The sequence below is a fragment of the Magnolia sinica genome, chromosome 12 (assembly GCF_029962835.1).
Source record: "Magnolia sinica isolate HGM2019 chromosome 12, MsV1, whole genome shotgun sequence".
NCBI classification, from domain to species: domain Eukaryota; kingdom Viridiplantae; phylum Streptophyta; class Magnoliopsida; order Magnoliales; family Magnoliaceae; genus Magnolia; species Magnolia sinica.
Window position 1 is genome coordinate 179,244 of NC_080584.1, and position 11,972 is coordinate 191,215.

General features: G+C 39.8%; 1 protein-coding gene across 3 annotated transcripts; it reads left to right on the forward strand.

Moving 5' to 3' along the window:
* The first annotated feature begins 3,181 nt into the window (after nucleotides 1-3,181).
* LOC131220705 (uncharacterized) lies at nucleotides 3,182-11,120 on the forward strand. 3 transcript variants are annotated; one of them, XR_009158791.1, is made up of 6 exons: nucleotides 3,182-3,568; nucleotides 3,850-3,961; nucleotides 6,552-6,644; nucleotides 7,580-7,780; nucleotides 9,912-10,073; nucleotides 10,212-11,120. XR_009158791.1 is itself a non-coding variant. In XM_058215500.1 (5 exons), the coding sequence occupies exons 1-5, from the start codon at nucleotides 3,276-3,278 to the stop codon at nucleotides 9,924-9,926; spliced, it is 714 nt and encodes a 237-aa protein (XP_058071483.1). In that variant the 5' UTR covers nucleotides 3,182-3,275; the 3' UTR covers nucleotides 9,927-10,078. The 3 variants fall into 3 exon arrangements, 2 of the variants coding, with proteins under 2 accessions (XP_058071483.1, XP_058071482.1); XM_058215500.1 differs by lacking the exon at nucleotides 10,212-11,120 and having other exon boundaries at nucleotides 9,912-10,078; XM_058215499.1 differs by lacking the exons at nucleotides 9,912-10,073; nucleotides 10,212-11,120 and adding an exon at nucleotides 8,761-9,128 and having other exon boundaries at nucleotides 3,186-3,568.
* Nucleotides 11,121-11,972: the final 852 nt, after the last annotated feature.

Sequence of the window (11,972 nt, forward strand, 5' to 3'; positions counted from 1 at the left end):
ACATACACTCGCAGGATCTCCGCCGTTCATCATCACAAGAGTCGGTGGTCGTTGTTCGTTTTTTTCTCATACACCTGTGGCCCACTTAATGAATGGTCAAGATCCCCACCCATGCACCTCTTATTTGTTTTTATTTCTGCTACAAATACCCTCTTCAATCCGGGAGCCATCACTTGTGAGTCCCACTTGATGATTGCGTCAGATCCACACCGTCCATCGTCTTCTTCTCCTCATTCTCACCGTATATACCGAAAAATAGACCGATCTAAAACTGAGGTGGCTACAACGAAGGGAGTCTGTAAAAGCAATCCCTAAAACCATTAAGTTTACTTGGTGTGTCCCACCTGGGTATTATAATGTCCTTAATTTTTTTTGTGTGTCGCTTATTCCTGATTGGATGGCATATATCCATACCGTCGTTTTTATTGGTTGGGCGTCCTCTCCCAACTTCTCCCTTTAGTGTGCCCCACCCGAGTTTCCGTTATGAATGATTTTTTGCCACATGTCATAACATAAAACAATTAATTTATTAGATGGAATGGATCTAATTCATACATCACGTGGGCCCCAAAACATCCCCGTACCGCGCACTACCACGTGAAAGCGTACCCCACATGAATACATCCTCGCGCTCCTTTGATTTTGGAGGAACTATCTGATCCTCGAGTCGCAGATATGAGTGGTATCCTGGGGTCCTAGTTTGAAGTAGATGGGCCCATGAATGGTGCGATCCAGACCGCTGGTCTCCACTGTCAAGCTGCTAAATAACTATAGGGAATCTTTCGATGCGTGATGTTCATATCTAATAGTTCTTGGTTCTTGGTCCATATGCCCCTATCAACGGCCTGGATTAGACTAAACCCGAGGATGCTACCTATCCTCGGTTTTGTCACCGGAACACATCGGTCGCTTGTCACGGGCAACTGGCCGGGCTGGTACCCAACCCCGACCTACCTATTCATTGCAGGCAGCCTAGCACAACTACCCGCGTGTGTAGCGTTCGGATTCCCTACTTCCCCAGAGATGATCATATGACACGAATGTATAGATCTAGCCGTTCATCAGGCGTGGCCCCATCTTATATGTACATTCTTCTTGAAATAACTCTGGTCGAGTCATGAGGTGGGACACAGGTGTCGATTGGGACTGTTTACGGCTTTTAAAGTCTCCACACGTGTCACCGCACCTGATGCTTATTCCGCCCTGATTCCTGGCAACCGTACAACCGTCAATGGACAGCTGCTGTGGAAGTCAGCCCAAGATAAGTCCGTTTAAATTTTAGATCTGAAATTTACGCCCATCCCCGGACTCTGGGCTGGGCCTGAAAGTAAGGCCAAAGCCCATCTCAGGTAAACAGGCCTAGTCTTGGGCTGACGCCAGCCTTTGATAGAAAATCTGATTATTTTTTGGCCCAAATAAGTTAGGCTATGGGCTTAACACAAGCCTAACTTAGGACAGTCTTCACCAAAGAGGTTGTGGCCTCGTTTGTCACCGTGTATTTGGAATACCTAGATTGAAAATCTCCTAAATTTTAAATAACTTGGATTCAGATTTCTCTGATTGTGTTTTGCACCTGGATTTAAAATTCCCTATAATTCAAAAATAAACTATACAATTAAATCATGTAGCACCTTTGCATGAGTTTGAATTTATTTAATTAATAAATCAACTTTAATATCTCTAATTATTGTGTGTGTGTGTGTATAAATATATATATATATATATATATATATATATATATATCTCTAATTATTGTATATATATAATGTTTGATACAATTATTATAATAAGCCCAATGAAATACATTCTTTAACAAAAAATGATTAAAAAAAGTTAAGTCTCAAATGGACCACAAGAATAGAATCACAATCAAACAGCTAATTAATGTTAAAAGCCATTGATTTACATGGACTGGTCAGATCATTTTATTGATATAAATTTAGCGTTGGTAATCTAATTGTTTTAAGATATCAACAATGGGCCATGCATACGGTAAATTATTAGCCCAGCGACACATATGTTACACTTGAGGATTGATAATCCAAGCAAAAGTGAAGGATTATATAGCTCACCAAAAGTGAGAACGAGGATTTGCAATTCCCTAAATTTAGAATACCCTCTAATTTATTTACATTGCCATGCCAAATGACCAATGAATTCAGAATACTCTCAAATCTGCGGTGCCAAACAACCCCTAACAAATTGGCTCAATCCATTGTTGGCCGTACACATATCTCGTTAGTTAGCAAGAATACAAGATATACTAGGTGGAGCCCTGTCAACACAATTAGGTGGTAAGGGATTAGTTGGTTTGCCTCCAAATGTTGAAGGAATCTCCTGTAATTCTGACCGACCTTAATGAAAAAAAATAACATGCATTTGTAAAGTAAAAAATTATCCTCGGAAAATATTACACGCCTTTCAGTGCATATCCTCAGTTAAACTTCAACGCTTCTCATTAGGCCACTTATATATGAAATCCCTTTAAATCCATATCTTAATAGTAGAATGGGAAATAATCACTATGAATTTGTATTTTTTCTTGTGGATCCTTAGTTATTAAATAAGCCATAACATATGAAAGATCATAAAGAATTATAGTATGCCAGGTCATGAGTAGGGTAATCAATGGGCTGGGAACTGTTTGGGCTGAGCCTAATGGGCCAACCTTATTCAAAATACTTATTCTGCCTAACCCAAGAAGAGCCCAGCCCATTAACAGCCCATGTGTGTGCGTTTGAGAAGGACGTTTCACGTTTATATTAATTTGTCAAAGCTCTTTTACAACTGTTGATATTAGATAACCAAAGCTATCCAATCGATATTCTGTTAGAAACTTAGAACTATCATCACAATCATCTGCTTTATTTTTGGGCGGATGGACGGCATGGACAAGACACATAAACGGTCCTCATCCCTCCTTATCACTGACTGATCTGGGCCATCCATCAACCTTTTGTTGTTTCGCTGGGAGTACTCCAAAATATTACAAATGATCCTAACCATCAGATCAATCACTAGGAAAAGGTTGATCCATTTTCATTATAGAAGAAAGGTCTAATATCTGTCCATATTGTGGGGCTACCATTAGTTCTCCACCTTTGTTTTAAAAAAAAATTGCCATGAGATGGGCCAGCATTGATTCTCCACCCTGTTAAAAAAATCAATTTGTTCATCTCCAGAGATTGACCAAAGTCTATCCATCCAAGAGGTGAGGAAGTAGGAAGGAGGAGGATAAGAGAGAGAGAAGAGAGAGAGAGAGAGAGAGAGAGAGAATGGAGGCTTTATATCTTCTCTGGTCAATAGCATACACCACTGTAACATCGGCTCTTTTCTCGCTTCTAATCCCTTTCCAGACATTTCTACACCTCTTCTTCCTCTCTCCCAACCCCAATGCTGTCTTCCTTTACCAAGGCCACGTGCATCACGTGCGCAAGCGACCCGTCTTCCACTCCTTCCAGTACGACGTTCGCTACGCCCTCTTCGATCTCGACCTCTCACCTCCCTTCTTCTCCACCCACCTCTCAGCTCAGGAAGCCCGCCACATCACTCACACATCCGGACCTGTGTATTTCCCCTTTCCAACTCCTCCTCACCTCAAAATCTCTACTTATATTTCCATCATTTCGATATGATTTTCTTTTTAATTATTATTAAATTTTCATTAACAAATTCCCACTTCATTTCCACTGCTTCCCTTCAAATGGTTTAGATTGATAATTCCACTATCCATTCACCTCATCTAATTCAACTCTTGAATTTGGAATTCATTTAGAAAAAAAAAAAAAAGGAGATATCATCACAATATTTTGCATTTTTAATGTTTATTTTATTTTATTTTTTTTATAGGTTACTTCTTACCATACCTCCCAGTGTGGGATATGAACAGAATCCATTGAGCGTTTATTACTGCTACGATCTTCATGGGTCTACTCCCCTTTTAAACAAATGCATTGCTGAGGTTGGACTAAACATTTTTTTTTTCCTCCATCCATATACCCGACCACATGATTTACATATGCACTTGTCATTTGTCATTCAACAAAGCAATGCTTGTATTTATATGTTTCTTTCTTTTGCTTATTGTCTCAAGATGTCATTCAAAACATTGCCTCTGTGGTGACTCTGATACATATCCAATGCCATGACATTACATTTCTTTATTCTTAAATTGACATGTTTGCTGCTTAATCGTGCTTCCTTTTAAGCCTTTACCCACAATCAATGGGATTCTCCATGTTAATAAATAAATTCCGTACAAATATAGGCCCAAATTGACGCAGGGAAGGACATGTAGAGGTCGAGCACCATCTTCCTCAAGGATACCTACCCCGAATCCACGGATCTTCTCTGGACTCCTCACAGAGATGCCTCAAATCTTCGAGGAAAAATAGAAATTAATTCTAGAAAATTCGAAATAACTTTATTGATGATGAAAAACGAGTTTACAACTCTTTAAATAAAGCTATGAACCCTAGGGAGAAGTTTCGGAATTCAACTACAATTGAAACTCCCTAAAATCGCGACTTAACTTACTATTTATAGATGGTCGTGATTTCTACTAGAGCACATGGTTTATATACCCATCCATATACCCAACCACATGATTTATATATGCACTTGTCATTTGTCATTCAACAAAGAATGCTTGTACTTATATGTTTCTTTCTTCTACTTATTGTCTCAAGATATCATTCAAAACATCGCCTCTGTGGTGACTCTGATACATATCCAATGCCATGACATTACATTTCTTTCTTCTTAACTTGACATGTTTGCTGCTTAATCATGCTTCCTTTTAAGCCTTTACCCACAATCAATGGGAATTCTCCATGTTAATAATAAATTCCGCACAAATATAGGCCCAAATTGATGCAGGGAAGGACGTGTAGAGGTCGAGCACCATCTTCCTCAAGGATAGCTACTCCAAATCCATGGAGCTTCTCTGGACTCCTCATTGAGATGCCTTGAATCCACGAGGAAAAATAGAAATTAATTCTAGAAAATTCGAAATAACTTTATTGATGATGAAAAACGAGTTTACAACTCTTTAAATAAAGCTATGAACCCTAGGGAGAAGTTTCGGAATTCAACTACAACCAAAACTCCCTAAAATCGCGACTTAACTTACTATTTATAGACAGTCGTGATTTCTACTAGAGCACATGGTTTTCGGCCAAAAATAGAAGTTTCGGCCGAATCATGACGTTCCCCTAATTTGTCTAAGCAACACAACTCCTAAAGCCCAATGTACGAAGAGTTACAATCAAACTAAAACTTACTAAAAATAGTAAAAATGAAAATAAACAGGGATGTCAACCGTCAATCTGATGGAATCTCGCAAATTTGGCGTGGGAAACCCAAAATTATCCATGATTTCAACCGTTTTAAGTTCTAAAGGTCCGGATCACCTCCGTCTCCAATCGGGCCTTTTCTGGTCCATCTTGGTCATGAAATTATCCACAACCTGCTCTACATCACAAATGCACATGCTGCCACATATGCCAGTGCCACTGACATGTGCAATCAGAAGGGTGCCACTAATAAATAAATTCCATACACCAAGAATCAGGCAGGGCCACTTGTCCATTGGGACAAATTTAATTGAATAAATGTATGGTCGTGAAAAAAAACAAAATAAATAAAATAAAATCAGCCCAACTTACTAACCTGTCAAGTTATTTCTGATATCATAGCTCAACTACTGAATGGACCACCTATATCTTTCAGTAGTAGCATCTACACAGTAGGTCAGTCTACCTGATAGATGGCTTGGATGTTTCACCTGACTGCCACACCGGCATATGTGGTGGCACCTGCTTTAGCTGACTTGTACACATGTGAGGACTTAGCAAAGCTCTAGATACTTATATGTTTCAAGTTTCAACAGTCCTTAAGCAGACATCTTTAGTATTGAATATTATTAGTTTTTCTTTTGTCCTTATTGCATTCATTTCCAAGGGACATCAATTAGAAACTCCTAGTCTTTTATGCCAAAATTCATAGGCCTGTATAGCATCTTTATGCTCCCCTTTTCAATGATTTATTAAGCTGTTTTGATATATCAATCATGTGAGTTAGTTTGTAATTGGAATCCTTTTGATAGAATTCTGGGACAATTTTGAATGCACGCTTATTCAGTATTCAGATTGTCATGTTCATAGACTTAATTTCAGTTAGATTGGACTTCACGCATGCATTGGATAAAACATAAAGGAAGAAAGGGGGGACCCATCACAGTTCCTTTTGGGTTTTGGCTATTTCTTTTGTAATATGCTTATGATTTAATCAATTGATCTTCACGTATTCTTATTCTTTTCTGATTCAATTTTCTATGAAGAACTATTACCTTCTATTTAAAAGGATATTTTGTGTCTTGAAGCTCCATAGGATTCTTGTGTGCCTGATTATATTATATACATATATGTACGCACGCGCGCGCGCGCACATACACACACTTTGGATTGAACACTACTTTCTGTTTAAAAGGATGTTTTTTGTCTTGAAACTCTTAAGAGGTTTGTTGATGGTCATGGGGGTTTGTGGTTTAGGTAACAAACACACCTTGGGGTGAAAGAGTCTCATTTGTTTTCGATCCAGATTCAGATTTAGTGGCGAAGCCTTTGCACGTCAGCCCCTTTATGGTATGATTTATCAATTTCTTTTTTTATTTATGGTTTAAAATTATTGGCCTTTTGATTGCCCAGGCAAGGGTTATGATGATGATGATGATGATGATGATGATTTAGTTTGAACAGTTGTTTTGTCCACATTTACATAACAAAATTCGGAGACAAACCTATATTACCTTCTCTGCCAGAATCATGATCCTATCAAGTCCTCATTCACCATTACCGTTGGGTTTTTTTTATAAAGAATTTTACTAAGAACCTCAAAGGCAAAGACTACAAACACACCCACACCACACCAGGGAACACCCCTACCACTCAGGGGGCCCATATCACCGTTGGCTAAGCCTTCTTTTCTTTTCTTTTTCAAATGATGGCCGAAAAATTTATTCACACCAGCAGAAAATAGAAAAGGATGCAGGAGGTGACCCTCTCATCACCTCCCAACTAAAGTTTGAAGGAAGAAACAAACCAGAAAAATACAATTAAATATCCAATGATAGACCAAGAGGAATTATCTTGGCCTCCAACAATCACCACTCCAATTGCCCATCAGGCCCTCAAATGACCATCTCTTGAAATGCCGAGTCGCCAGGGCACAGTTGGTGATCATGGATGAGATACTGCTGGAAAGGACCGCAGCAGAGGTCTCTTCGTTTAGTTTTTTACGCAAGGGCATCTAGATGTTCCACAACTAACCTTTTTGCTATTGAATGGAACCTTTTAGCTTAGACTTGCTTTTCTGAAGCTATTACCTAGAGATCCCATCATGCTTCTTTTTTCAGAGAACATGACATGAGTTCTTCATATAATCAAGCAAAATTTAGAGATATCATACAATGTCAGAATTTGTAGTCTGTATGGATGATATTTTTTCAGACATTGTGGGAATGCAGACTCACTCTGTTTCTTATCAGCATATAAAATGGGTGCCTTGGGAATAAATGTAGGATATGCTTGGAAACTGGAGAATGCGAGCAAAAGCACCTGGGGAGGATCTCTCTCTTGAAATTTCAGTTCAACACCCTGAGCTCGGGGACTATTTTACGGCTACATTGAAAGCCAAAAGGGTCCACTCCTCAAGGTCACATTGTCTTGCATTATTTTTTTGGTTGATGCCTCAAAAGGTGGCATTGTGGATTTATTGGCAGGTATCTATTGTTAACTTAACACCTTCAATTATTTGTAACTTACTTTTTACTTCTTCTTCTTTTGATGAATGGATCAAGTTTTATTGAAAAAAAGAAGAAGAAGAAGAAAAAGAAGAAGAAGAAGGATGTAAACCTAACCACTAGGAGGATCAAAAGAAAGCAAGAGTGTTAGCACTCAAACTAGCCCATCCACTATTGAAAGTTTAAATGAGTAGCCCATCCACTATTGAAGGTTCAAGTGAGTTGAACAATTAAAAGATCAGTTCAAAACAACCTGGCCTATCTACTTTTTCCCTTCCTTTTAAAAAAAAAAAAAAATGTTTCCATTCGCGTAAGAGTTTACATAGATAGGTCTAGTCCACTGTTCAAAAGCTCATTGTTGCAGTGAGAATTCAACTGGGTCAACTCGTTTCAGTCAAGTGCAAGTAATGTGTCAAAGCGTTGATTATCTTGGAAAATGACCAAGTTGCTGTTAGACCTGACCAACTTTTTCTTTATATATAAGGTCAAGTTTTTCATGGAATTAGCTAGGTCAAATTGAAACATTTAAAGACCAATATATGAATCAAGTACTAGTTTTCTTTGTATGGGTTTTTAATTGTGTTTTAACTCTTAAGATTAGTCTTTTACTGCTTTCATTTAGAATTTTGTAATGGGTTGTCCCCAGACTTGTTAAATGAACACGATGCTACTACCCAAGTCAACAGAGGCTTGCATGCTACCATACACTTTCTGTGCCTGGGAACACATGATACAAGATCTGATGTTTAAAAACTACAATAAAGCTGCCCCCAAGACTCATAGAGTTTCTTTGACTCAATAGATTAAGTTCGAGGGGTCACTCAGCTTGCTTATATAAAACACAATAAAACCTGACCCAGGCCTTTAAGATTAATCTAGCACGCAAAAATGCTTGGGGATAATATGCAGATGCACTTTCTGTAGACATATTAATTTCCTTTATTTTTACCTTTATCTAGGCCCTCAAGCTTTGGTGGAAAAATGTTTCTTTTCTAAACCATCCTAAGTACGCTAACCCAGCATATAGAGACGAAGCTTTAGTTCGCAACCAGAAACTGCAATGCCCTGGGATTATCAAAGAGGGTGGAAGCAAGCACATTGATTCCGATGACCAGGATTTGAGCCATGCAAGCAATGGTAACAATGGAGAGCGATGGTGTGTATGGAGAGATGCTCCGTGGCTGTGGTCATAATGCTCGTCTATTAGTCTTTGTATCACTAATAATACAATTGGGATGTATCTTGTGTGACATATTGTTTGAAAACCTTTCATGTTGAACATCCACTATTCTTAAGAATCTTGTTTATCTTCATTTTGATGATTTTACTGGTGCTCTTCCTCTAGCCCCGCAGCTGGTTGCTCATTCTAGATTTTGGTTTATTGGTGGCAAGTCGCATCTTTGGAATCAAACATGATCTCCAAAACCCATAGGAAGGACCCTACTGAGGCTACTTACAAGAGTAGGAATCTCAAGACTGTGTGGCATGTGTGACAGATTTCAGCAGGTGTGCACCCTTATGTATGTGTTGTGGACCTGTGGGCTGTGGCCCAACTATCAGGTCAGTCCAGTCATAAGGTGGGCACACGTGTGCCAGGCCTCCGAGCGTGGGTCTTTTTTTTTCTTCTTCTTCTTCTTTTGTCCATCTGTCATGCGCGTGTACCCAACAGATGACTGGCTCAGCCTGGTTTATATGCAAAGGCATGTCCATGGTGACCCCAAGTCCCCACCTGACAGGTAGGTAGGGAGGGAGGGTCTGCATTTGCATCACTGAGGATTGTGAATGATTGTGTCTAATTATCTAAGGGCTTAGTGAGTTGCTTCCACACTCCAGCTGCTTCAGCATTGTATCATGGAATAGTTGTCAGCATATCATTTTGGCATCGTGCTTTGTATCTATCCAAGCATACACTGGGGCGGGTATCCTTCCGATAATACTTCCAGGCGAATTGCAGTTGGTTGGGCTTGAGAAGATGGGTGTTTTGTTGTCATGAAGATGCATCTTGCTGCTGTTCAAATTACATGTGTTTTTTTTGGGCTTCTTACAAGGCAATTTTCTCGGTAGTACCTGGGCTGATCTTTAACAAGCCTAATGGGAAGTTTTTCGGTAGTTTTCCAGAGGCTGATGTCTAATTCTTTAGCATGGAGTCTCACTGTGCTTCTTTGAAAGGCAATGGGATGTTTGATGGCCATATTTAAGTGGTTGTTACCTCATGATTATCTTCTCCAGCTTTTGGACCCAACTGCAAGCTCTGTGGGAAGTAAAATTTTTGGTGAGTTTTCTGGTACTTGAGAGTTTTATCCAGTTGACTCGGCCAATTCTCAGTTTATTTACTGCATCCTTCTATGCTTGGGTTCTTCATAAGCTTTTAGTCATTGATTGTTGGGCCTTGGCTGATCTTGACTTGCAGATTGTTGGGGATGAAGCTTGCTTCATCTACCACATTTTTTGTAATCCTGGCTAGGATATCTTGTCTTGGGCTTCCAAGATGGAGGATGGGCAGTGGTGGCTGGTCGGGCCATTGTGCATTTTTGGACCAGTGTATAGGTCTTTTTTTTTTTTTTTTATGGAAGCTTGCACTTATTAGGGCCAGCTTCAGGAATGAAGACCTTGATCCTTTTTTATTCTGGAATGCTAGGCCAGGTACTGCAATCCATCTGTACGGCTACTTGGTTACATGCGAATTTCACAATGGTATGTTTCTGGTATGGAGCGTTTGGTGGCATGTTTGATAGCATTGGTTCCATGTGATTCAGTCTTCCTCCATTGCAGGGCTGTTTCACTGCTCCTTTTATGCTCGACGGTGTGTTTGGTTGCACCAAATGTCATGAAATTTCAAGCATTTGGTGGAACCAAATGTACCCGAAGTTCCTTAACTTGAAGGAAATTTCTCATATGATTGGCTGTGTTATAGCAGAGGGCGGGCAGGCCTCGTTCTATTTTCTTACTGCAGTGGACAAGATTCTATGCAGCTCAAGGAGTGTTTGGATTGATGGTGTTGTGTTGCTGCTGCAAATAGAGTTTGATCATGGGTGGGGTTTGATAGGATTATGGATTTTTTATTTTTTATTTTGGTTGGCTTTAGCCTTTTCTTTTTTCTTTTCTTTTTTGGGTTGGGATCTTTGTTGAGCCTTCTGTTGGTGGGGACTTTGTGGTGTACTCATTTCCATCTATTATGATTTAATGAAGGCAAATGTGCACAAACCTTCAACTTTGAAGGCATTTTGCACAAAGAATTTCCCTAACCCTTCCGTTCCTGCAAGCGCACCCTTTTTCTTTGGGGGAATTTCACATAAAACTATCTACTTAACATAGAGTTTACAATTTGGTGTGTGTGTGTGTATTTCTTCAATAAGCCAGGTCATTAATTCAAGTAATTATCATTGGAGTACTTTCCCTTGAGATTTCTCAAGGTTGCTCAGATGGGCAAATGGGCTGTCGGCTCAGGTATGCGTGGAAACTCACACGTGTGGTTCTTGGGGGGAGAGCTTATAGGAGTCATCTCATCCCAATAGCATGTATTTGAAGCTCAATATGAAATCCTTTTTTATTGCAAGAGACGTTCGTATAAGGGCAAACTCTAGAGATTGTGCATTGGGGGGAATGCATCACATTTTTAAGCTGCAAGGAGAAGTTGGTTCGAGGACTCATTAGTCAAAAGAAAGGAGAGGTCCAGATTTCAGGACGAAGCTATATGATGTGAGAGTGTCACATACAGTTCCTTTGAAAAGGGTGTGATACCATCACCTATTAGGCCCGAGCGAGCAGCCAACGGAGCTGCATCCCTACTCACTTGGTCTATTATGCACATCACTCACTCCTAGAGGACGGTTGCCCTAATGTTACCATGAAATCTACATTGACACCAGGTGTGTCGCTCCATATTAGGCATAGGGCCCAAAACTAAGCTCCATCTATGAATCAGCTGACCACATTATTGATGCTTACCCTTCAAACTCTTTCCCTTGGTGTGGCCCACCTAAATCATAGATGGGCCCGATTTTTGGGCCCCAAGCCTAAATTTTGGTGTGGCATTTAATGATTGAAGTAATACAATCATCATGTTGGTCCTTGTAAAAATCAAGGGTGGGTATCTCTCCCCCAACTGTTTCCCTTGGTGTGGCCCACCTTAATCACAGATGAGCCTATTTTTGGGCCCTGGGCTTCATAT